This window comes from Hippopotamus amphibius, chromosome 12 (assembly GCF_030028045.1).
Source record: "Hippopotamus amphibius kiboko isolate mHipAmp2 chromosome 12, mHipAmp2.hap2, whole genome shotgun sequence".
In the NCBI taxonomy this organism is placed as follows: Eukaryota; Metazoa; Chordata; class Mammalia; order Artiodactyla; family Hippopotamidae; genus Hippopotamus; species Hippopotamus amphibius.
The window spans coordinates 72,317,034-72,342,208 of NC_080197.1; the positions used below are offsets into that span (position 1 = coordinate 72,317,034).

At 33.5% G+C, this 25,175-nt stretch overlaps 2 protein-coding genes across 2 annotated transcripts; one reads left to right on the plus strand and one right to left on the minus strand.

The window, feature by feature from the left end:
- Nucleotides 1–584: 584 nt before the first annotated feature.
- LOC130833286 (PRELI domain containing protein 3B-like) lies at nt 585–1,716 on the minus strand. The gene has a single exon (XM_057702756.1). It carries the CDS (start codon nt 1,689–1,691, stop codon nt 1,170–1,172), a length of 522 nt encoding a protein of 173 aa, XP_057558739.1. The 5' UTR covers nt 1,692–1,716; the 3' UTR covers nt 585–1,169.
- A 948-nt stretch (nt 1,717–2,664) lies between these two features.
- Nucleotides 2,665–11,845, plus strand: KLRK1 (killer cell lectin like receptor K1). The gene is made up of 7 exons (XM_057702933.1): nt 2,665–2,740; nt 4,675–4,782; nt 7,574–7,666; nt 7,853–7,888; nt 8,245–8,396; nt 8,678–8,781; nt 11,548–11,845. The coding sequence occupies exons 2-7, from the start codon at nt 4,677–4,679 to the stop codon at nt 11,663–11,665; spliced, it is 609 nt and encodes a 202-aa protein (XP_057558916.1). The 5' UTR covers nt 2,665–2,740; nt 4,675–4,676; the 3' UTR covers nt 11,666–11,845.
- Nucleotides 11,846–25,175: the final 13,330 nt, after the last annotated feature.

Sequence of the window (25,175 nt, forward strand, 5' to 3'; positions counted from 1 at the left end):
GGTCTTTTGGTTTTCTTTTTCAAATTGCCCCATCTAATTTATAATAATAATAAAAATAATGATTATTACTATTCTGTAGAATATAACATTATAAAGAAGTACCAATACTTATTTTTAAATAAATATTTTATCTCAGAATAGTCTTAAATTTACAGAAAAATAGCAAAAATAGTACAGAGAGTTCCCATACACCCCATGTCCAATTTCTTTTATTATTAACAGCTTACATTAGCATGGTGCATTTTTCACAGTGAATGAGCTGATATCGATATATTATACTTTATTCATATTTCTTTAGTTTTTACCTAGTATCCTTTTTCTGTTACATTATCCCACCCAGGATACCATGCTACATTTAGTCATTCAGTCTCTTTAAACTCTTGGCTGTCACAGTTTGGCTTTCATCATTTCTTTTTTTTTTTTAAGTTTAGAGTGCTGCAAAATTCCAGTAATGACTTTATTTTTTCAGTTAACATAACCAGCCCACGATACAGCATACAAAGTCATAAAGTACAAATCCAAGGAAGGTAATACCTCCACAAAACTTTGGCAAATCAATACAGTACTCTTTAACACAATAAAATATGTTTTTGTTGGAGTCATTTATTTCGTGATAATTTTTACTTCAAAAATGTTTAGTACCAAGTAAAACACTGTGATTTTTAATGGCGGTTTATAGCAGAGCAAATTATTAATGTCTTTTTAAAACTCTACGATTTCTCCTTTAAAAGTGAGTTCCCTCATGCAAGTTCTCCAGGTTTATTTCAGCAGGGCAGCTGTGCCCATGTAAGAGATGGCTCTGCTTGGTTCTGGGGTTGGTCCAAAGCCAGGTAGAGTTCCAGTGTGTGGAAAGCTTTAAAATTCTACCTTAAGGAGGTTTAATCAGCCAATACCAATTTCCAAGTACTTTTCAAAAATTGTTAAATTTTCATATAAATACGGGAATCCTCAAGATCAGATAGTCATTTCAGACAACGCTAGTTTTAGCTGATCCCTTTTATTTAGAAACCCTGCACCTCTTTGTTTTGATCAAGTCACAGTCTTTCTTCAGCTTATTAAAAAAAAAAAAATTCTACCTAAAATATAGTTGTATTTTTTAAATAACAAATAAATATACTGCCAGCTTGTAGAGACCTGCGGAACTGGGTGTTGTTTATCAACTTTCATTATCATTTCTCCACAAATGCCGCTGCCGCCATCAGTGTCCTTATGCTCCCTCTTGCCGAAGCCGTCAGTGCCTCTATTTCAGCATTTAACTTATGTATGACCCACTCCATTGCTTCTCGGCCTTTATTAGCATTTGACCATATCGTACTTGCCATCAGTCCTTCGAGGTAACTGCCGAGACTGACTCCTTTCACGGTAATTATGGCTTCTTGAGTCAAAACAGTTTTTTCTGGGTCTTGAGGGTGTGGTTTGTATATAAGTATCTCATCTACTGAAACCATATTTGTAAATGAAATATTAGTAGATTTAAGCTCCATTGTCTTCTCTACGGGATCCACTACAGAATGTTCTTGCACATATGTTTTGGTTCTTGCTGCACCAATAAGAGATTTCACAATGGAAGGCAGTCCCCACTCTCTGCTAAGAAGTCTATGGCTGTGCAACTTTCCAGAGGGATCTATGTGTCTGTCCAATACATCAACTCCAACCACACTGGGGTTCATAGGGTTTGGGTATTTCTGCATTGCAGCTGTTGTAACAGTTTCCCATGGGTGGCTGGTTGGCGGCTTGGTGAGCTGTCCAATTTCTTCACTCAAAGTCGTGCTCCGAAGTCCAGATCTTCATGGTGCCGGCGACCCGCGCGGTGTCAGGGCGGCGCTGGGGCACAAGGAGGCAAAAGCTGTCATCATTTCTTAATATAACAGAAAGTATAAATAGCTAAAAATAAGAACATTAAGACATTAGTTGATTATGTTACTATTCTGGCAAGAGATTTGGTGCTATCGTTCTGAGCAATAAAAGGAGAGTAATATAATGAGTGGTGTCCACAAGGAATAAGGAGAAAAGAGCCCTATTTAGGAGCAGAGCTAGATCTGAGACACTCACATACATCATAAATGAAATAATATTGGCCATAAGTTGATAATTATTTAGGCATATGATGATTCATCACAGAATTTTTATTTTACATGCACATATTTTCATTATTAAAGGGTCATGTATGTACACATATATGCATATTACATATGTGTGTTTAGGTATGTATGCCTACACATGTATCTATGTAGCATATATGTAAAAGCTCTCTCTCTGTGGTTTCTACATATATGGTACAGCATACTTAATTCCACTCAAGCTTATAAAAGCCTATGCACAAAATGATTAAGAAGTTTAACTTTTTCTTTACTTTTTTCACACAGTACTTACAACCATAATTTATAATAAATTTTTCACTTTTGAAAAAAATTCAAAAAGAGATTGTTATCCCACCATTTGTTTCTTAAACCTCTGGTGATTTCTTATCAATGAATTCATTATTTTTAAGTCATAAAATGATGTTAGTATCTAGTATTTATTACACCAAAAAGGGAAATTTTCTGTGTAGTGAGAGGCGGAAGTACTGTGGTTTGTGCTGTGCTTTTTCAACAGAAAGATGAGATTAGAATAACACGTGTCGTATCTTTTTCAGGGATCAAGATTGACTGGATATTTGCTAGTATCAATTCTAAATCATGTCAGATTTTTTTCAGGAGGCTCTTATCCACAAGAATCAAGACCTTCCTTCTCTAATCAGGTGTGTGTCTGTGTGTGTTTGTGTGTGTTTTTCGAACAACTATTCAAGAAATAAGAAACTCTTGAGGTTTTAACCTCAAGAAAGTTTCTAAAAATATTTACGCTTATAAGGTAATTCTAAATGTTTCTTAAGTGTTTGAGTTGACTTACTGAAGGCAAGGAATGCTTATTCCTGAGCTATATTCATTTTCACTTAATTTAATGATAGGAGGTAGGATATACTTATTGAAGAAACAGAAGTTATGATGTTGCTATAAGATGGAGGCTTGTCTCAACAAAACTAAAAGACTGAATCTTTACATTTGGGACTAGAGAACTGAATTTCAATTTCAATTTTCACACTTATGAGTTTTCTGCTCTTGTGCAGGGCACTTACCTTCTGTGACACACAACCTTGCTTGCAAAATAAAACAAATTATTTTCATTGTTTCCAACTATCATGATCAAACATAAAACAGCTTCTATTTTTTAAAATCTAAGCATTATGCACATTTATTAAACATCTTTTTTTTTTCTTCTGAGAGCTCTGCTATACAATGTTAAGATGTTACTATATAAACAGATGTGAGATTAGTTTTGTTAATGATGTTGGTGATGATTATGTGTAAATGACAATGATACAGACAGAACTTGATTAAAGTATACTAGGAAAAACCATTCAACAAAAATTCATACATCCTACCCAGATTTACCTTGCAAGGAAAGCAATTACCACCAAATAAAATTACCACCAAATAAAATGACTATAAATACAAAACTGTGTGTCATCATTTGATATCAGCAGTGAAAAACATCTTTAAGTATCTTAGTGTAGGTGAATTAAAAAGTCATTACATTTTTTAACATTTTGAAATAATTGCCTTTTATTTTATAGCAAGAGAAAATTTAAAAGTTAATTTTACTTGGCTTTATATGAATTCACATTTCCATTCTTTCCTTTCTCATGTCTGCATGAGTGAAATTTTTCTGTATTGTCACTTTTCTAATCTAAATATATCAACTCACCACAAGGAGAGGAAACAGGAAAAAATTTCCATTTTTATTTTATTCAGGAATCCTTTGTAAAAATGAAGACTTTGGATTCATCTGTGGGATAGATAAGCAGTCATAATTCTATGATGGGGTTGGTCCGAGATCAGTGGGCCCATCATGGCACAGGTACACACTTTCCACATAAATGTAATTTGGTCTTCTATATAATTTTGAGATACTCAGAATTTGATACAAGCATATAAGTCATAGAAAAGTAATTTACTCTGATGCACTTATGTTCCTTTTTTATTATGGTCATGTTATATTTTAAATCCTGGCTTCAAAAACTTGAAAGTTTTTTCCCCTTCTTATTTCATTTCCTAAAGGAATGTATCTCACAATTTGAGGCAGCCTAAAATTTTAACAGCCTTAGGATTTGGAGTTAGAATTGAATGTTAATCAAACTTTTACCAGTCTCTAGCTTTGAGATCTGGCATAATCCACAACTTCTGTGGACTTAGATTTCTTTTTCTGTTAAATACAGATATAAAACATGCCATATTTACCTTAGTGGATTTCTATGATATTCAGCTCAAGTGACATAAATTTGAAAGTGCTTCTTAAACTAAAAGTATTATAAATTACTCACAGGTGATAGGATTATACTGAATAAGCAGTGTGACTTTGGCCACCTCTAAATTCCATAGAATCATTACACATTAAGAATTAACTTATTTTAATAGTACATACAATCTTGCTAAAGATATCTTGCCATAGAATAAATATAATTTTATTTATATTGTAAAGTGTAAAAGTCATAAAAACAAAGTAATACAAAACAAAAGCAACTTGATGTTATACTCTAAAAGGAATATGAATGAAAATGGCAACTTAAATTTTAAACATTTATGGCTCAAGTGGCAGAAAGGCCATGATATAGTGGCCTGAATTGTTTTTTTCCAGAGATGAGTGAATCTCCTAATTACGCCCATAAACTGGAAAAGTATGGTGCTCCTACACGACAACAAAAGAGAACATGTACACCAATCGCAAGCAAATGTGGAGAAAACTGTAAGTCCTATATCCCAATTGTCTTCTCTCAGTGTACTGAGGTGAATCTTAGAAACCAATTAAATTGGTGATAAACATTCAGTTTATTTTACCTTCATGAGGAAAGCAGAAATGAGATTAACTCTCAATATTACTGGAATATATAGTAAAATTTAGCAGAAACTGTTATGTTTAGGATCTTTTCGTGTCCTAAAAATGATGAAATAATCATAATAATGAAGACAGTAGTTTCTAAGGGATTGGTGAACAAGCCTTAAGGAGGAGTAAATAGAAATGAAAACAGAAGAGAAAAGAGGTATCAAATATCCTGTAGGTATGTTCTTAAACAGTATGGAGGAGATGACTTGATTGCTAATCACAGAAATGTTTCTGGGTGGTAAAGAAGATATTCTCTCTGTCCTTTACCAAGCCAGAATATCATGAAAAATAGAGCAGGAAATAGCTTACACAAAGGCAAAAACAACAGACTACTCTCACCTATAGATCTCGATTAAATGGTAAAAAATAAATGATCAAATAGCATCATTTTACAATGATTAATTACAGAAGTGAAACTGTGCCGTATGTAATAATCAAAGGAGAAGGATTGTATGATCATATGCACAATGTTGAAAAGGTTTCAGATAAAAATCAATATGAATTCTTAATTAAAAAGAACTTAATTTTAAAAGTCTCTAAGATATAAGTACTGCCTTTGATATATTTTTTTCAAAAGCTATCACACTTATTGATAAGTGGTAGCAGCATTTTCATTGCAGTTAGAAAAACAGAAGAATTTTTACTATTATTACTGTTGAGTAATATTGATTGTTTTGCTGGTGTTAGCCAACATGAATAAATAAGAAAAGGAAAAAAAAGTAAATGACATAAACTTAGAATTAAAAGGCAAAATTACTATTACTTGAAAAAATATGTGATTTAAAATATTTTTCAAAACCATGAAAAATATTACAAACTATAAGGATATCTAAGAAGAGAACTTGACTGAAAATAAGATATAAAAAATCAATTGCCTTACTAACTACATAAACAAGGAAAATATGATCAAAGTGCTGTATTATAAAACCAAATATCAGAAAAATACAGAAGTAAACTTTTAAATTGAAAACCATAGAAATAAATGTATTAAAGTTGTATTGATGAACATTAAATAAGGACATGCATAATAGATATAGAAACTATTCAAGGATAAAAGATAACATTTTAAAGATGTAAATTATCTCTGTATATTTATTCATTTAGTGTGATTCTATCAAAATACCATTTGTATCATATTTTTAAGGTTACAGGTTCTTGAAAAGCTGATTTTAAAGTTCTTAAGGCACATATGAAGTGTAATGATAGGGAAAATCATCTGAAAAAGAAATGTAATATTATATTGTGGGCACTAACAAATACTCAAGCATATTAGAAAATTTTACATATAGTTTAAATGGAAAGACAGACTAAAAAATATAGGAATAAATGCAGGTACAAATTGAAATGTACTACATGCTAAAGGTAGTATTTTATATCAATGAGAACAATTAATTTATTGAGCAAGTATATTAGAAAAATTCAGTGCCCACTTGGAAAATAATTTTTTTTTATAAATTTGAGTTCCTACATCATTTATTACACACACACACACACACACACACACACCCAACCAAGTAAACCAAGTACAAAAGGAAACCATATAATATTATGAAGGAACATGGGCATAACTTATTTTATAAACTCAGAATAATGAAAGCATTTTTATTCACATCAGAAAAAGCATAAGCCATAAAGGAAAGTTTAATCACCTCAACCATTACCCATTTGGCAATGCAAAATATCATATGTAAAGTTAAAGCAGGAATGGCATCTGAGATGTGTATTTGCAAAATATATGCCATGAAGTGAACTAACATTTCTAACCTGAAAAGTAAGAAATAAACCAGCTATCTAATACAAATAAGAGAAGTCTCAGAGAAATAAAATAAAAGCATTATTTAACCACAGGAAAAGGTATTTAATCTTATTCATAACAGGAAAAACAAAGTTAAAGTTTTGAAAATAATACTGCTTATCAGATTTATACATTTAAAAATGTGATTAATATTTAGTGTAAAGGAAGGTGTGAGGAAACAGGCTTTTAAATTCACTTTTGGTACTACGTAAATTGGTATAGCTTCTTTGGACTAAAATTTTTGATCATCACAAAAATTTAATACACATATGTCCTTTGATTCAGCAACTAACCTTTTGGGAATTTTTCCTAGGAAGGTACTCAAAAATATCCACAGATATATATGAAATGTTACTCATATCATTATAGCTAATAGCAAAAAATAAGAAACAATTTAACTATACATTGGAAAAAATTAAAAATCTGTCAATAATTAGATTTTGTGGATATACCAGAGGACAATAGTGCAAGCAGCTACTTATAAAAATTTTACAACTTTATAAGACATGATATGGAATAATCACCAGGATATTTTCTTAATGTTTCTAGAATATTTTGTGTAGTTTCTTTTTTTTTTTTAATGGGAACTGTATTTCTTATTGTATCTGCATGGAAATTTTTAAATTTTTTAAATGATAACTGTGATTTATTCTAAGGGAGGACTAGGGAACTTAAAGAAAGAAATAGGAGGAGATATTACATTTTTATACCATTATTTTTTAATAATTTACAAAATACTTATTTTACCTTTTCTGAGAAAAATAATTATGGAAAAGCACTGATACCATGCCTTCCCCCTCATAAAAAACACTTTAATCCTTTTTCTCATCTTTCTCACTCTTCTTTTTTCTTTGACAGCATCTCCATTTTTCCTTGCCCGGTCCATTGCTATAGCTATGGGGATTCGTTTCATCGTAATGGTAATGATATGCAGTGCCATGATCATAAATTGTAAGTGATAACAGAGAAGTAAATAGCAGCATCATTGATCTAACAATTATAATGCATTACTTTGATTAGTGTTCAGAAACAGAAATTTAAACTAGCAATATTGAATATATTTTGAGTTTATGTTTGGCTTAGACTATCAGTTATTAACAATACAAACCCTTTCAATAACTATGATTATTTTAATAGCATTATTCAACCAAGAAGCTCCGATTTCTTTGAAAGGTAAGTGAAAGTTTTCTAATATTTTGAAGCATAAATTGCATGCATCTGTACATGGGTATAGCCATGTATCCCATGGCATGAACAAGAAAGTGAATAAGAAAATGATTAATTCTAATCCATAATTCACTCTAGATTTATTTACTTTTGTATAATAAGGAAGTACTTGTAAAAAGTAGAGGACATGGCTTTGGCATCTCTCTCTATTTAAATGTGTAGAGATATGTCATTGGGCAGGTCATAATGAGTTACTTATCTGGAATTTTAGAGATGAAATAAAGAAGGTATTTAACCTGTCTAGATAAAATCTGCTATAATGTTCAGACATCCAGAATTAATAATGTATTCTACCTTTCTAGAAAACTACTGTGGTCCATGTCCTGAAAACTGGATATGTTATAGAAATAACTGCTACCAGTTTTTTAATGAGAGCAAAGACTGGTATGAGAGCCAAGCTTCTTGTATGTCTCAAAACTCCAGTCTCCTGAAGATATACAGCAGAGAGGACCAGGTCAAGTATTTGTTTTTATTCCCTTTTCTATATTTAGTCCTAACATATGAAGTAACTCACTGGACTATGAACATGAAACACAAGAGAGGCACTAAGACTCAACCCAAATCTTTCTGCATTAGAAATAAGAAAGAACAGAAATTGTGGGTATTAGTGTTTAAATTGCAATCATGCCAGAGGACAGAATACATTGTCCCCAAATATGGGGGAAAATGGTTAAATGATTATGGCCTTGTACTTATGAAATTCTAAGCACTGATTTTATTTGTGGTTTCAAACAGGATTTCTTTAAATTGGTGAAGTCATTTCACTGGCTGGGACTAGTACAAATTCCCACAAATGGTTCCTGGCAGTGGGAAGATGGTTCCATTCTCTCACCCAACCAGTAAGTTTCTGTACCAATCAGTCTCTACTTGTGGATTTGTCCCTACACCATCCCTATGATCACTACACTATCACATTTTTCCATCACACAATAACAGAACATTCCCATATTCTGATAGGTTCAGCAAAAAACTCAGAGCCTAAATTTAGGAGATTGTGGAGCAGAGCATCCAATACCAGTAATAATAAGTAACATTATGTTGATGGATATTCGGGTAGTTCCCTGTTGTTGACTATTACAAATAAAACTACTTGCAATGAACATTTGTGTAGAAGTCTTTGTATGAACATAAGCATTCCTTTCTCTTACATAAATATCTAGGAGTAGAAAAGGTGAATCATATGATAGGTATATGTATAACTTTTAAGAAACTCTCGAACTATTATCCAAAAAGGTTGTGCAATTTTACATTCCCTTTAGCAGTGTGTGATAGTTCTAGGTGCTCTATATCCTGGTCAATACTTCTTATAGTCAGTCTCTTAAAAAAATTGAGTAATTATAATAGGTATATAATGGTATCTCATTGTGGTTTTAACTTTCATTTTTCTGATGGCTAATGATGTTGAACATCTTTTATTTTGTGCTTATTTGCCATTTATTTTTCAATTTTCTATTTATTTCTACTTTGATTTCTTATTTACTATCTTCTTATTCAGGATGGACTTTCCTTTTTCTAATCTCTTGTGGTAAAATCTAATATATTGATTTGAAATCTTTCTTTTTTTCTAATAGAAGCATTCATGCTATTAATATTTGAGGTGATTTGGCAATGTCCCCACATATTTTGAGATATTGTATTTTCATTCTCATTCAGTTCAAAATAGTTTTTAAATTCCCTTTTGAAATAGTTTGATCTATTGATTATTCAGAAGTGTGTTATTTAGTTTCTAATATTTGGGAATTTTCCTGAATCTTCCTGTTATTGATTTCTAATTTAGTTCCATTTTGATCACAGAACATACTAGTATGACCAAAATCCTTTTAAATTTGAGATTAGTTTTATGGACAGACAATGGTCTCTCTTTGGAAATGTTCTATAGGCACTTGAACAGAATGTATATTACATCATTCTTGGGTAGAGTGTTCTATAATTTCAATTAAGTCAAGTTGGTTGAGAGTGTTATTAAAGTTCTCTGTATCCTTTCTGATTTTCTGTCTGTTTGTTCTATCTATCATTGAGAGAGAGGTATTGAAATCTTAGATTTATAATTATGGATTTATGTATTCTATTTCCATTTCAAACAATTTTTGCCTAATATATTTTGAATTTCTGTTATTAAGTGCAAAATGTTTAGGATTGTTGAATACTTTTGATAAATTTATGACTCTATCATTATGCAATGAGTCCTGTCTCCTTAATGATATTTTGTGCTATGAAATTCTATTTTGTCTAATATAAATATTTCCATTCCAATTGATTAGTGTTAGTATGGCATTTTTTTTTGCATTCTTTTTTTTTTAACCTCTATGTATATTTATATTAAAAGTGACTCTTTTGTAGACAGAATACCATTGGATTAACTTTTTCATCCAACCTGACAATCTCTGCCCTTTTTTTTTCTTTTTTTTTTTAAAGCTCTTTATTGGAATATAATTGCTTTACACTCTTGCACCAGCTTATGAGGTACACCAAAGTGAATCAGCTGTATTTATACACATATCCCCATATTCTCTCCCTCCCATGACTTCCCCCCACCCTCCCCATCCTGGTCCTTCAAGGCATTACCCGTCATCGAGTTGATCTCCCTTTGTTATACAGCAACTTACCACTAGCTATCTATTTTACAGTTGGTAGTGTATATATGTCTATGCTACTCTCTCACTTCATCCCAGCTTCCCTTTATCCCCCCCACCCCCCCAACCCCATGTCCTCCAGTCCATTCTGCATCTGCATCCTTATTCTTGCCCTGTCACTGGTTCATCAGTACCATATTTTTTTTTTTTTAGATTCCATATATATGAGTTAGCATACAGTATTTGTTTTTCTTTGCCTGGCTTATTTGAGTCTGTATGACACACTCTATGTCTATCCACCTCATTACATATAGCTCCATTTCATTCCTTTTTATGGCTAATATTCCATTGTATATATGTGCCACATCTTCTTTATCATGGTACTTTTTTATTTTGTCAGTTTCACATTGATGTAGCATCAATATTCTTCCCTCAGCCTTCAATTTTCCACTGGTTGCTAGTAGAAAACAAATCACCATTTATTACATTAATTATATACCTATAAAATACTTAAGATCCCAGGGCAAAATAGATATACAGATATAACTGTCTCTACATGAAATGCCTAAATACACACACACACAGGTGTGTTTGTATATACATATTAGAGAATTTCATAATTTATTATTATATTTTTACCAAGTAAAATTGCATATATCTGAAGAAGATTATTTTTGCACAAAATGTGACATATACTGACTTCTAAATTGAATTCTGAATTCATTTCTAAGTACTTGTCAATTTTTTTAACTTTCATTTTGACTCAAATATATAAATGAAGAGATTCCAGACTTTTTAAATTGACTAAGTTCTAATGTATAAAAAATAGTGGCACATAGTTTATGTATAATAGAATGTAACTTTTACTATTATCTGAGTTGGCTATATTTTGCATACCTATGAACTAAGAAAGGCCAGACATAGTCTTAAAATCTCCTGAAATATTATTTCAGTACATATATTTAAATATTATTTCACTTTTGTGTTTCTGCATTAAGTTGTGAATATAATGTGTCCTTCTCTCTAATCTAGACTAACACTGGTTGAAATGCAGAATGGAACCTGTGCAGTCTATGGCTCAAGTTTTAAAGCTTATACAGAAAATTGCTTAAATCCAAACACATATATCTGCATGCAGAGGATTGTGTAAAAGCTTATAATTTATAAAATGTGAAGTATTCCAAGACACAAAGGCTATTCTCTGAGTGTTCTCCTTGAAGAAAACTTCCAGAAGAAAATTCTACCAATAGTAATTGCATTATTTTTGAATTTGAATTTGAATTATATTCCATGTACAGCATATCATAACAATTTCCTTGCAGGGAATGAAGACCAATTGAAAAATTTGTCCTCCATAACAAAGTTTTGGTTTTTTTAAAAAATTAAGTTATGAACAGATTCTTTTTTAAATTTAATAAACTGTTGATAATACCCAGTGTTGAACTAAATTTTAAACTATAATTTTATTAAATACATACAAATATTAAACCAATAAGTCTTTTAGATCTTTTCAAACTTGAAACTTTTAAAAATTAAATAAAATTAAGGAAGCCCCATACTCTTCTCCACACTGGCTGTACCAATTTACATACATTCCCACCAACAGTGTAGGAGGGTTCCCTTCTCTCCACACCCTCTCCAGCATTTATTGTTTGTGGATTTTTTTGCTATTCTGACTGGTGAAGGTGATACTGCGCTGTAGTTTGGATTTGCATTTCTCTAATAACTAGTGATGTTGAACATTTTTTAATGTGCCTTTTGGCTGTTTGTTTGTCTTCTTTGGAGAACTATTTAAATCTTCTTCCATTTTTTGTTTGGGTTGTTTGTTTTGATGATATTAAGCTGCATGAGCTGTTTGTAAGTTTTGAAGACTAACCCCTGTTCGTCACAAAATTTGCAAATATTTTCGTTTTGTTTATGGTTTCTTTTTCTGTGCAAAAGCTTTTAAGTTTAATTAGGTACCATTTGTTTATTTTTGTTTTTATTTTCATTACTCTGGGAGATGGATCAAAAAAGATATTGCTGCGATTTATGTCAGAGAGTGTTCTGCCTATGTTTTCCTCTAAGAGTTTTTATAGAATCCAGTCTCACATTTACATTTTTAATCCACTTTGAGTTTATTTTTGTATATGGTGTTAAAGAATGTTTTAATTTCATTTTTTTACATGTAGCTGATAGAGCTACCATATGATCTTGCCATTCCACTCCTGGGCATACATCTGGAGAAAAACATGGTCCGAAAGGATACATGCACCCCAGTGTTCATTGCAGCACTATTTACAATAGCCAAGACATGGAAGCAACCTAAATAGCCATTGACAGAGGAATGGATAAAGAAGTTGTGATATATATATGCAGTGGACTATTACTCAGTCATTAAAATGAATGAACTGGGTCTTCCCTGGTGATGCAGTGGTTAAGAATCTGCCTGCCAATGCGGGGGACGTAGGTTCGAGCCCTGGTCTGGGAAGATCCCACATGCTGAGGAGCCATTAAGCCCATGCACCACAACTACTGAGCCTGTGGTCTAGAGCCTGAAAGCCACAACTACTGAGCCTGCATGCTGCAACTACTGAAGCCCACACACCTGGAGCCCGTGCTCCGCAACAAGAGAAACCATCACAATGAGAAGCCTGCACACTGCAATGAAGAGTAGCCCCTGTTCACTGCAACTAGAGAAAAGCCCAAGTACAGTGACAAAGACCCAACTCAGTCAATAAATAAAATAAATAAATACATTTATTTAAAAAGAGAATGAACTAATGCCATTTGCAGCAACATGAGTGGAACTAGAGATGATCATACTGAGTGAAGTAAGTCAGACAGAGAATGAGAAATGTTGTATGATATTGCTTATATGCAGAATCTAAAAAAAATGATACAAATGAACTTATTTACAAAACAGAAAACAGACTCACAGACTTAGAGAACAAACTTATAGATACCTGGGCAGGGAGGGAGAGTTAGGGAGTTGGGGATTGACATGTAGACACTGCCATATTTAAAGTAAATAGCCAACAAAGAGCTACTATTTAAAAAAAATGGAGAGGGGACAAGAGAATGATATAGATGAGATGAGACTGGCCACATGTTGATAATTCTTGAAGCTAATTGAGGGATTCATGGGGAGTTATTACACTACTCCATCCAGTTTTGTGTATGTTTAAAATTTTGCATAATAAAAAACTTTAAAAAAATTAAATAAATCTGAAGCTTGGTGGAGGGCATATGAGATTTCATTAAATTTGCTATACTTGAAATTTTCAAAATGAAAGTTGAAAAATCAACAAATACACCCCCCAATCTTCAGAATTCCTTTACAAATTTAATATGGCACATGACATGTTTGGCAGAAATTGAGTTACTCCTCTCAATAAGAATATGACACTGATTGCTACAGAACTTCGAAAATAAATAGCTGAATTTGAAGGGGACTTACAAGGCTTCCAGAAAAAAAAAATGGCCTTTGAGTTGAATCATGTAGAATGACTAGAACTTGTCTGGGCAAATCATTAGAGTAACAGAATTTTTGACAAATGAAATAATACTTGCAAATATACAGACATGGGAAGAGTTTGTGACTCTAAAGAAAGCTGGTTTGGTGGAAGCAGAATGATAGAGAAGATGAGGAGCATAAGTGCTGGAGAGAGAAGCAGAGGCTAAGTTATGCAGGGCTTCATATATTCTAGTATAACTTTTGATTTTATTCTCAGTGCAATTTCCTTTTGTGTGTTTTATGAAGGGCATTAAGAAATGGGTTGTCTTACACTGTTGGTGGGAATGTAAATTGGTACACACACTATGGAGAACAGTATGGAGGTTCCTTAAAAACTAAAAATAGAACTACCATATGATCCAGCAATCCCACTACTGGGCATATACCCAGAGAAAACCATAATTCAAAAAGATACATGCATGCCTATGTTCATTGCAGCACTATTTACAGTAGCCAGGACATGGAAGCAACCTAAATGTCCAGCAACAGAGAAATGGATAAAGATGTGGTACATATACATGATGGAATATTACTTGGCCATAACAAAGGAACACAATTGGGTCATTTGCAGGACATGGATGGATCTAGAGACTGTTATACAGAGTTAAGTAAGTCAGAAAGCGAAAAACAAATATTTTATATTAACTCATATGTGTGGAATCTAGAAAAATTGTATAGATAATCTTATTTGCAAAGCAGAAATAGAGACACAAACAGAGAGAACAAACGTATAGATACCAAAGGGAAGGGGGGGGGTGGGATGAATTGGGAGATTGGTACTGACACACGTACACTATTGATACTATATATAAAATAGATAACTAATGAGAATCTACTGTACAGCACAGGGAATTCTACTCAGTGCTCTCTGGTGACCTAAATGGGAAGGAAATCCAAAAAAAAGGGGATATATGAATATGTGTAGATGATTCACTTTGCTGTACAGCAGAAACTAACACAACATTGTAAAGCAACTATACGCCAATAAAAATTAATAAAGAAGTGGGTTGAACAGCATTTTAGATGGAAATTAGTATAAAGTGCCATGGAGAACATTATTTATTTTCTTCACGACCAGTGAAGGACTTGAGGAATGTGTTGGTCCAAATTTGTTTTTAAATTATTGTCTGAATTTGTTATATGCACCACCCAGAATTAACAAAATTTAACATTTAGTCACATTTGCTTTAAGATTTTATTATTAAATGTTTAAATCATAAAAAAGCATGCAAGAAAAGCACACATCTTTACTTTGGAAAAATTAGGTAATTTAAATTGGGCTTTGCTTTTGTTTCTGGAACTAAGGAAGGGAAGATATTAGTTTCCACTGAAAATAACAAAAAATGTTTTATGATGTTGTATATTAACAGCTTAGAGAAAACATTAAACCAACAATGGTAAAAACTCTGTAGAAACTCAGAATTCAGTGAAAATGAAAACCCTAAGAGAAAAGCTACCAGAGAAACTGGCTTTCATTCTGAAGGTTTGTAATAACCTTGAGGAACGTTAGTTTCTGTTTTGATGGTTGTGATAGGGCACTGGAAACACACAGTAAAGCCCAGGTGCCACTTAACCTAAAGGGTTAAATACAAGTTTTCTTTCTAAAATTAGGACCCTCAAAGGCTACCATCTTGTATAATTGATAACAAATAAAACCTACATTTCAGGAACGAGTAACAAGGACCCTTGCTAGTGAAGCAAATAACGTCACCCCAAAACATGCCTCTTTGACATAAAAACTATTTTGAGCTAAAGATAATTAAGGAGCAACTTGAAATCACTATCTCAAATACATCTGCACCCCATTTTCATAGCATCATTATTCACAAAACCAAGACATGGGTACAACCTAGGTGTCCAACAACCATCAACAGATGAATGGATAAAGAAAATGTGATATATAACAAGGGAATAGTATTCAGGTATCAAAAGGCAGGAAAGCCTGCCATTTGCGACAACATGGATGAATCTGGGGGGCATTACTCTAAGTGAAATAAACCAAACACAGACAAATACTCTATGATCGCAGTTAAATGTGAAATCTAAAAAAGCCAGATTCATAGAAGCAGAGAGTAGAATCATGCTTGCCAAGGGCGGTGGGGAGGGGGAAATGGGAAGATGTTAGTCACACGGGACAAACTTCGAATTACAAGATGAATAAGTTCTGGGGATTTACTGCACAGCAGGTTGCTAAGAGAGTAAACCTGAAATGTTCCCACACCACAACAAAACAAGATGGTGATTAAGTGAGGTTATATATGTGTTAACAAACATTATTGTAATACTCATTTCACCATACACATGTACATAAATCATCACATTGTACACCTTAAATTTATACAGTGTTATATGTCAATTATATCTCAATAAACCTGTGAGAGAAAAAAACTAAACCTGTTGGTGGTTTCCTTTTATCACCTAAACAAAACAAAACAGAAAACAAACAGAAACAGCAAACACAGGAAAAATGTCACTCTACCCTCATTTTTCTGTGTGAAGGCAGGCTATAAACTCTCCTTTTACTGGAAACAGACACTTATCAGCCCATTGACAGCACCAGACAAATCTGCAAACATTCCTTCACCTGCAGATATTTACCTTCCCACACTTTGGTGCCCTAGGAAGCTTAAAATTGTTTCTCTTTGCCCTATCATTTCTCTGCAAATGTATTGTTTTTTGCAAAGATGCTGTATAACCTGTACTTCTAAGTCCTCATTTTGAATTTCTCTTCCTTTTAGGTTTCTCCCAAGTGATGTGCACTGCATGTGTTAATAAACTTGTTCTCCTATTAATCTTTTTGGCTAAAGAGACCCACCTGAAAACCTAAGATGGGTAGAGCTCAGGTTTTGCCATTCCTGAACTAGTCTTGACCTCTGATGAAAAGAGAAAATAAAAATCCCCATTGAGCATTTGTAATCACAAATGAGCCCTTTTTTTAGCTTACAGCCCAAAGCCTGCCTGATAGCTAGGTCTGAGTATTGCATTCAAAAATTTATTTAAAGTGTTCAAGGTGAATAATGGTCTGCCTACTAACAATACTAATACTTTCCAAAAGAAAGCAACTTCAATACACTTTTTAAAGAATTTTGACAAATAACTTTCTAAATTTCTTGGACACAAAGACAAATATTGAGGAGGGGGGATGGGGAAGGATGTAAGAGGGAGGGAGAAAGAAAAAGAGACAGAGAGCACAAATAAGATAATATTTTAACATTTAGGTAGTCTGGAAAAGGGTTTACAGTAATCTTTTGTACTACTTTTCCAGGCATTTTGTAAGTGTCAAAATACAAAGCTAAAATAAACAAACAAAAAAACCCTGGAGTCATCCTTGAAGTCCCTCTTTCTCTGACACACCGCATCTAATACATTAGTAAATCTGACCAGTACACACATATATATATACATCAGTCATCATTTCTTATCACCTCCATTACTATCAGAACTGCTGCTATTGACAAATGACCAAAGTTTGATGTTCCTTAAATACTTTTGTTTTATCTTAATCTTTGAAAGATATTTTTTACTGGATATAGAATATTATTTTGGCAGTTACTTTTGTTTGCTATTTTCAAAGTGAAATATCTTCAAATTCTGCCTTCCATTATTTCTGTTAACTGATTGGGTTAGTGTTGTTCTCTTTCTCTGGCTACTATTAATATTTTCTCTTCATCTTTGTTGTCAGTATTTTGACTATCACATGCCTTGGTATGGTTTTGTTTCTGTTTATCCTGTCCTGAGTTTGCCATGTTTTGTTTTGTTTTCTTGGGGGGTTTACTGGTCCCATTCTTTCTCTACTCTTGTCCCATGACTCCAGCGCCACATAAATTTGTCTTGTTGAGCATGTAACATATTTTGTTCATTTATCTGTTTTTCTTTTTCTACTTTGTGCTTGAGTTTGTATATTTTTATATTGACCAAACTTTTTGTTAAGACATCTTTATTGGAGTATAATTGCTTTACAATGTTGTGCTAGTTTCTGCTGTAGAACAAAGTGACTCAGCTATATGTATACACATATCCCCATATCTCCTCCCTCTTGAACCTCCCTCCCACCCTCCCTACCCCATCCCCCTAGGTTGTCACAAAGGACCAAGCTTATCTCCGGTGTATGCAGCAGCTTCCCACTAGCTATCTATTTTACCTTTGGTAGTGTATGTATGGCAATGCTATGCTCTCACTATGTCCCAGTTTTCCCTTCCCCACCATGTCCTCTAGTCTGTTCTCTACCCCTGCATCTTTATTCTTGCTCTGCCACTCTGTTCATTAGTACCATTTTTCTAGATTCCATGTATATGTGTTAGCACATGTATTTGTTTTTCTCTTTCTGACTTACTCCACTCTGTATGACAGTCTCTAGGACCACCCACCTCACTACAAATAACCCAATTTCATTCCTTTTTATGGCTGAGTAACATTCCATTATATATACGTGCCACATCTTCTTTATCCATTCATCTGTTGATGGATATTTAGGTTGTTTCCATGTCCTGGCTACTGTAAATAGTGCTGCAGTGAACACTGGGGTACATGTATATTTTTGAATTATGGTTTTCTCAGATATATGCCTAGTAGTGGTATTCCTGGGTCATATGGTAGTTCCATTTTTAGCTTTTTTTAAGTAATCTCCATGCTGTTTTCCATAGTGGCTATATCAATTTACATTCCCACCAACAGTACAGGAGGGTTCCCTTTTCTCCACACCCTCTCTAGCATTTATTGTTCCTAGATTTTTTGATGATGGCCATTCTTATCAGTGTGATATGATACCTCATCGTGGTTTTGATTTGCATTTCTCTAATGATTAGTGATGTTGAGCATCTTTTCATGTGCCTCTCGGCCATCTGTATGTCTCCTTTGGAGAAATGTCTATTTAGGTCTTCCATCCATTTTTGGATTGAGTTGTTTGTTTTTTATGATATTGAGCTGCATGAGCTGCTTGTATATTTTGGAGGTTAATCCTTTGTCAGTTGCTTCATTTGCAAATATTTGCTCCCATTCTGAGGGTTGTCTTTCCTTCTTGTTTATGGTTTTCTTTGCTCTGCAAAAACTTTTAAGTTTCACTAAGTCCCATTTGTTTATTTTTGTTTTTATTTCCATTACTCTAGGAGGTGGGTATATTGACCAGACTTTGAGTTCACCAGTACTACATTTTCCATTTCAATCTGCTATTTAACTTATACAGTGAGATCTTAATTTCAGATATTACAGCTTTTCAGTTTTAGAATGTCCATTTGGTTGTTTTTGGGGACTCACATTTTCCAGTGAAATTCTTAACATGTCTTAATTACATCTATTTTGTCTACATTTTTCCATAAATTTTGAACACATTTATCATAGTTAGTTTAAAATCCTTTAAAGTTCTGGTCTGGTAACCCCACATATGGACTGTTTGTGTACCTGAATCTCATGTGTGTGTGTGTATGTGTTGTTCTTGATTATTGATACTATTATCCTGCCTTTTTGAAAGTCTTGTAATTTTTTGGATTGTATGTCAGATACCATATATAAAAGAACCACATTGGTCCAGATGAAGTTATCTTCCACCATAAAGTGGTCCATCTTTTAATTTACTTTACAGTGGACAGGGGTGGGGATGTGATCACCTTAATTAGGGAATTTGAGGGATTGAGTCTGGGTAACACTGAATTACTCTATCCCTGTAATCTATGAGAAATTCAGTTCTTTTCTTCATTTATTTTCACTTTAATTATTTACTATCTTACTACACACATCATCAAAGGGTGGCAGACATCTTAAGGGTGTTACCAGCCATGTATTTAAGATCCCACTATTCTCCAGCTTTGGCATTTTTTCCCTTTGTTGACTGTAAAATCTCCACCTCATTGTTTTTTTCCTGAAGCCATGCCTTCTACCAAAGGACAAACGTGGTTTTCAGCTTCTAGATGGTCCTAGACTCAGTCATTGTCACCAGATGTGACCGTGGTGCAGGTCTCCACTGTCAGTTCACTACTCCATCCATGGCTTCTATACATTGTTTTTTGTTTGTGTGTTTATAGCCCCTTTGCTTGTTAGTCTTTGCTTCCTAAACATGGAAAACTTTGGGAGGTTTCTACATTTTTCTCAGAATGTTTTGACTTTGCTTCAGAGTCCTCTCTCTGTTTTATCTCTGAATTCAACAAATGGCTTGCAGGAAAAGTGGCAATTTGAGGACTTTTAAATCTCCAAAATTGTCGCTCTAGTCCATGAAACCACTAAAACCTTTTCACTTTCTCTTTCTTTAGCCATAAGCTCTCTGCTTTGGCCAAGCTCTGATTCACAAAAAACAATAACAACAACATTGGCAGATTGCTGACTTGTTCTTCCTACTCTGGAATTTAAGCTAATTTAGTAGTCATTCCATAGATTTTTGGTGCCTTAAAAATGCATTTAAAAACTGTTTTAAGAATCCTTATTTTCCTGTTTTGGCTTTTTTAATCTACTACATTATATCTGGAAATAGAAATGTGTCTTTTGAGTCCTCACTTTATATTACCAATATTCTTCATTTCACTGAAGATTTCTTAGAGCGACTGTGTTAAGTTTTTGTTAAATCTGTGCCATTATTTTTTTTAAGAACTAGAAATTTTATTTTGCTATATTTCTTTTAGAGGAGTTGTGCTCCATAGGTATCTAATAATTTTTGTCTGTGGCCCCATGTCATCTGGTAGTTTTAGCAACCCTGTTTGTGATTGCACGTGGGTTTGGAATCTCTGTTCTATCATACCTTATGTTAGATATAAACCTTGGATGAGTTTAAAGATTGAGAATACCCTGAAGTTGTCAAGTCTTTCTCACAGTTTTCAGAGCTCTGTGTTTTCTGGTTTTTTCATCCTCTAGGATTATATCAGGCCCATTTTTCCTTTCCAACTCTGGGATCCAGCCACCCTGATCTTCATTCCACCTGCTGTTTGGTTGTTTCTTTTTCTCTCTGCAGTACTCTTATCTCCTGGATCCCTTCCCTCTTTTGTTAATAAAATTAATAAAATTCATTCCTCATCTCTCTCCATATCAGGAAGGTCTTCACTAAATTCTCAGTCTAGATCAAATTCTTTGTTATAATCTGAAAACTCTCTTTCCCCCTTTCTAGGAACTTATTTTATTTATATTATGTATTTATCAATGTGATTACTTGATTAATGTCTGTCCTTGCCTTTAGTTTGAAAGCTTCATGAGAGTAGACATAGTTCTGTGATTTGTACAACTGTGAATCTCTAGCTCTTAAAGCTCAGTGCCTGTTTAATGGCAGGGGAAGAAAAATCCTTGTTTTTGAATGAAATAAATTCTGTCCATTTATTCCACTCCAGTGGAGACTATTCACTTTCATTCTTTGTATTTTTTTGTGGCTAACAAAGTTTTAATATCTCCGGGCTCTCTATAGCCACTTTTAAACCATTATTTTCTAGCTTACCAAAAAAGTAATTTTTCTTTGAGATTCATTTCATCAGACAATTTTATCTTCTTACCTTAACCATTCATTCCTCCCCCAGATGACCATAATGAGGCAAAGAAAGACTGGTGTTTTATATAAAACTAAACAAAAGTCTGAAACTAAAGGGACAAAATTTATTTTGAAAGTACTAGAAGACCTGAACATCTGAGAACTTAATTTATTTAATACCTCTGTCCCAGTAATGGAGGGGTTTCCTTAATACTTTTATCTCAATAATGTTTCTTCACATTTTTATTTTCTTTGTATTATCCAATGTTACTAAAATATTGTTTATTATATTTATCCTGTTACATATCATAAATTAAAGGTAAAGAATAATATATGGACTTCAATGTTTAATGACATCTATTTTTAGCTAAATAAACATTTCACATAGTTGAAGTTATCACACTGGGAAATCTCAGGCATCCATTTTCTTTTATTCTTTCTAATGTATTTTATCTAATGTGAATATATATTCTTCTTACAGATACAATAGCCTTCACTATGGCAATCTTCAGCAACTATCTGGCCATATTTTATGTATACACATTTATTATTAGCATTTTCATGTCCTGGAACTTGAAGCCTAGAAGAGAAAATACTTTCCATTAAATGCTGAAATTGTACTTTTAAAATTCATAATATTTTGGCATACTTAAAAAAAAAAAAAGCAGAAATGTCGCTTTCCCAGTTCTCTGACAATGCGAATAATGAATATATTGACACCCAAAATTTAATATTAAATCTAGAATTGGGATGCCAGCAATGCCTTTAATTCTGGTTTTCAACTCTGTGACCTCAGGCAATTTCAGAGTATCTTCCACTTTCACTGGGGTCTACTATATTTTGTTTATAAATTAGTGTTTTGATAAATGCATTTGACTGTATATACAATACACAAAAATTGTTGTTAATCATTAATAACAATTCATTCTTTCTTGGAAAAGTTTATCTTCCACCAGAGTAAAGATTAGACTCCTCTATACTAATAAGTCTAGAAAATAGTTTGAAAAGATCAAATATTTGAATATGTCAATGAGAATCAGAGCAATTTGAAAGGTTTAATGAAATATATGCTATAATTCTTGGAAAAGGGCATGCATTTAATATATTAAGTGCAGGAATTAGAAATGAATATTTAATCACTCAGGATTTTAAGTAAATCCAAAGTTTTAATTTAAACACACATTATGTTAGACAATCATGTCTGTTAAGTGTGGGTTTATTGGGAGAAATCTTGCATATTTTGTTCATAAGATTTCATGGTAGAAATCATAGTTTTAAATTAGATTCAACTATTTAAAAATTTATTTGACATTAATTTACAGTTAAGATCTAGGGTAGGAAGGGAAAGAGGGTGAGATAATAACTTTGTTAAGTTCTTATGTGTCAGACATTTTTCACATGTTTAAATGTATCACTTAGTGTATTTTCGCAACCACCCTATGAAGTGGGTTCTATTATTCTTCACATTTTATAGATGATGCAATAGAAACTGAAACACAGAATGTTTGAATAACAAGACTAAGATGATCCAAGTGTCAGAGTCAAGATGTAAATCCAGGCAGTTTAGCTTCAGAGCCTGTGCTATCAATTACTTACTTTATTAAACTGTGGAGCTTAAAACTGGGGAACCAGGATGTCAGTAGTTCAGTACTTCCCATGGTTTTGCTAAACTGGCTTCCACACACAGTGTGTGCGTGCACTAGAATGCAATGTTATACCTCCCACTTTCAGATAGCCTAATAAGATCATCTGAATTGAGGCCTAGAAATCTTCTTTTTTGAATATATGTAGTAGGTTAAATAAGGCACCCCTAAAATTTGTGTCCACCCAGAACTTCAAAGTGTGGCCTTATTTGGAAGTAGATTCTTTGTAGATGTAATTGCGTTTAGGATGACAATGAAACCGTATTGGATTGTGCCCTAAATCCAATGAGAATATCCTTGTAAGAGAGCAATGGGCACACAGAGATGCAGAGAAAGAGCAATGGAAGTTAGAGGTATAGACAAGCATCCCTTGGTATCCAGGGTGGGGAGTGAGTGTGATTGGTTCCAAGACGCCGAGGATATCAAAATCCACAGATGCTCAAATCCCTCATGTAAAATGGAGTAGTACAGTCAGCTCTCTGCATCTGCATGGTTGATTGAAACTGAGGGTTCGGAACCTGCAGATACACAGGGCTGACTGTCTTTGAATGTTGCAAGGACTGCCAGAATATCTTGTATTTTCACAGAGGTTTTCTAGATTTCCTTTATACATTAACATTTTGATAAACAAGTTCTACAGTATGTACAGTACAAAAAATTTTTAATCATCAATAACAGTTTTCTCCCTAGAAAAATTCAGCTAGCTCCTTCAAGACAAAGGATCTTCCAGAAGGAACCAACTCTACCAAGATCCTACTAAGATACTTCTGCTCTCCTGAACTGTGAGAGAATTAATTCCTGTTGTTTTAAGCCACCCAGTTTCTGGTGATTTGTTATGACAGAAACTAACACAAAGTACACTAGGTGAGTTCTAGAGAAGCAGAAAGCACACTTTAAGAAAATTTCATTATGTGCCCACGTCTTGGAGTCAAACAAACTTTATTGAAGTTAAAATGACAAATCTGATATGTACTCACTTTGTAATCTTATGCAAGTTTACTTATTCAACTACCTTTTAATAAAATGCAGAATGATAATACCTCAATAAGCAACCTAAATGAATTTTGAAAGTAAAATATTTAGCTTAGTATAGTATTGAGTATTTTACTTGGTATTTTACTCCCTTCTTTCCATCTTTCCTGTCTTTTCCTGGTTGACTTATTATAGCTACATCTGTTATGAAATCTAACATCTGTCCATATCTAAATATTTAGATTTGGAAGAAAATAATGTTATTGTGTACTGAATTTTTGAAACATCAAGAGAGGGCTTCCCTGGTGGCGCAGTGGTTGGGAATCCACCTGCCAACGCAGGGGACATGTGTTCGATCCCTGGGCTGGGAAGATCCCACATGTTGCAGAGCAACTAAGCCCATGCACCACAACTACTGAGCCTGTGCTCTATAGCCTGCGAGCCACAACTATTGAGCCCACATGCCACAACTACTGAAGCCTGCACACCTAGAGCCCATGCTCTGCAACAAGAGAAGCCACCACAATGAGAAGCCCATGCACCACAACGAAGAGTAGCCCTCATTCACTGCAACTAGAGAGAGCCCGTGCACAGCAGCAAAGAACCAATGCAGCCAATAAATAAAATAAAAAATAAAACAGCAAGAGACTTACCTGTCCAGGGTAAGCTGTGTGCCATCTCGCCAAACCCACTTCAGTTGTTGGTTGTTGTAGAATAAACCGATTGCAAACTTTTCTTTTTGCATACCACATTGCATTTTTGACAATTTTATTATAAAATCCTGCAGAGAGGAAGAGGAAAATAAATCAGAAAGTAGAACTTTCCTTGATAAAAGAGGAATATAATAGTTTAAATACACATAATTCATTTAAACTTCTCTTTGGATTCTCTGTTCTTTAGATTGAGAGAATCTGGAAGGATTAACCATAAACTCTTCAGCCATAGGCTCTATGCCCAGAGCTAATGACTCATTTATTCACCAAGCAATTTTTTTGGTACACATTATATTCTAGGCATTTTCTTAAGTTATGGGCTGCAAAAGCGAGCAAGAAGTCTTAAAACTGTAGTCACTTAAATTAGGCACTGAAAAATTGAACAATATTCAATGAGC

Coding starts and splice junctions, on each gene's coding strand:
- LOC130833286 (XM_057702756.1), bottom strand. CDS start 1,691: ATGCAGAAATACCCAAACCCTATGAACCCCAGTGTGGTTGGAGTTGAT.
- KLRK1 (XM_057702933.1), top strand. CDS start 4,677: ATGAGTGAATCTCCTAATTACGCCCATAAACTGGAAAAGTATGGTGCT. Junction 4,783..7,573: donor AAGCAAATGTGGAGAAAACT/GTAAGTCCTATA, acceptor TTTCTTTGACAG/CATCTCCATTTTTCCTTGCC. Junction 8,397..8,677: donor TATACAGCAGAGAGGACCAG/GTCAAGTATTTG, acceptor GGTTTCAAACAG/GATTTCTTTAAATTGGTGAA.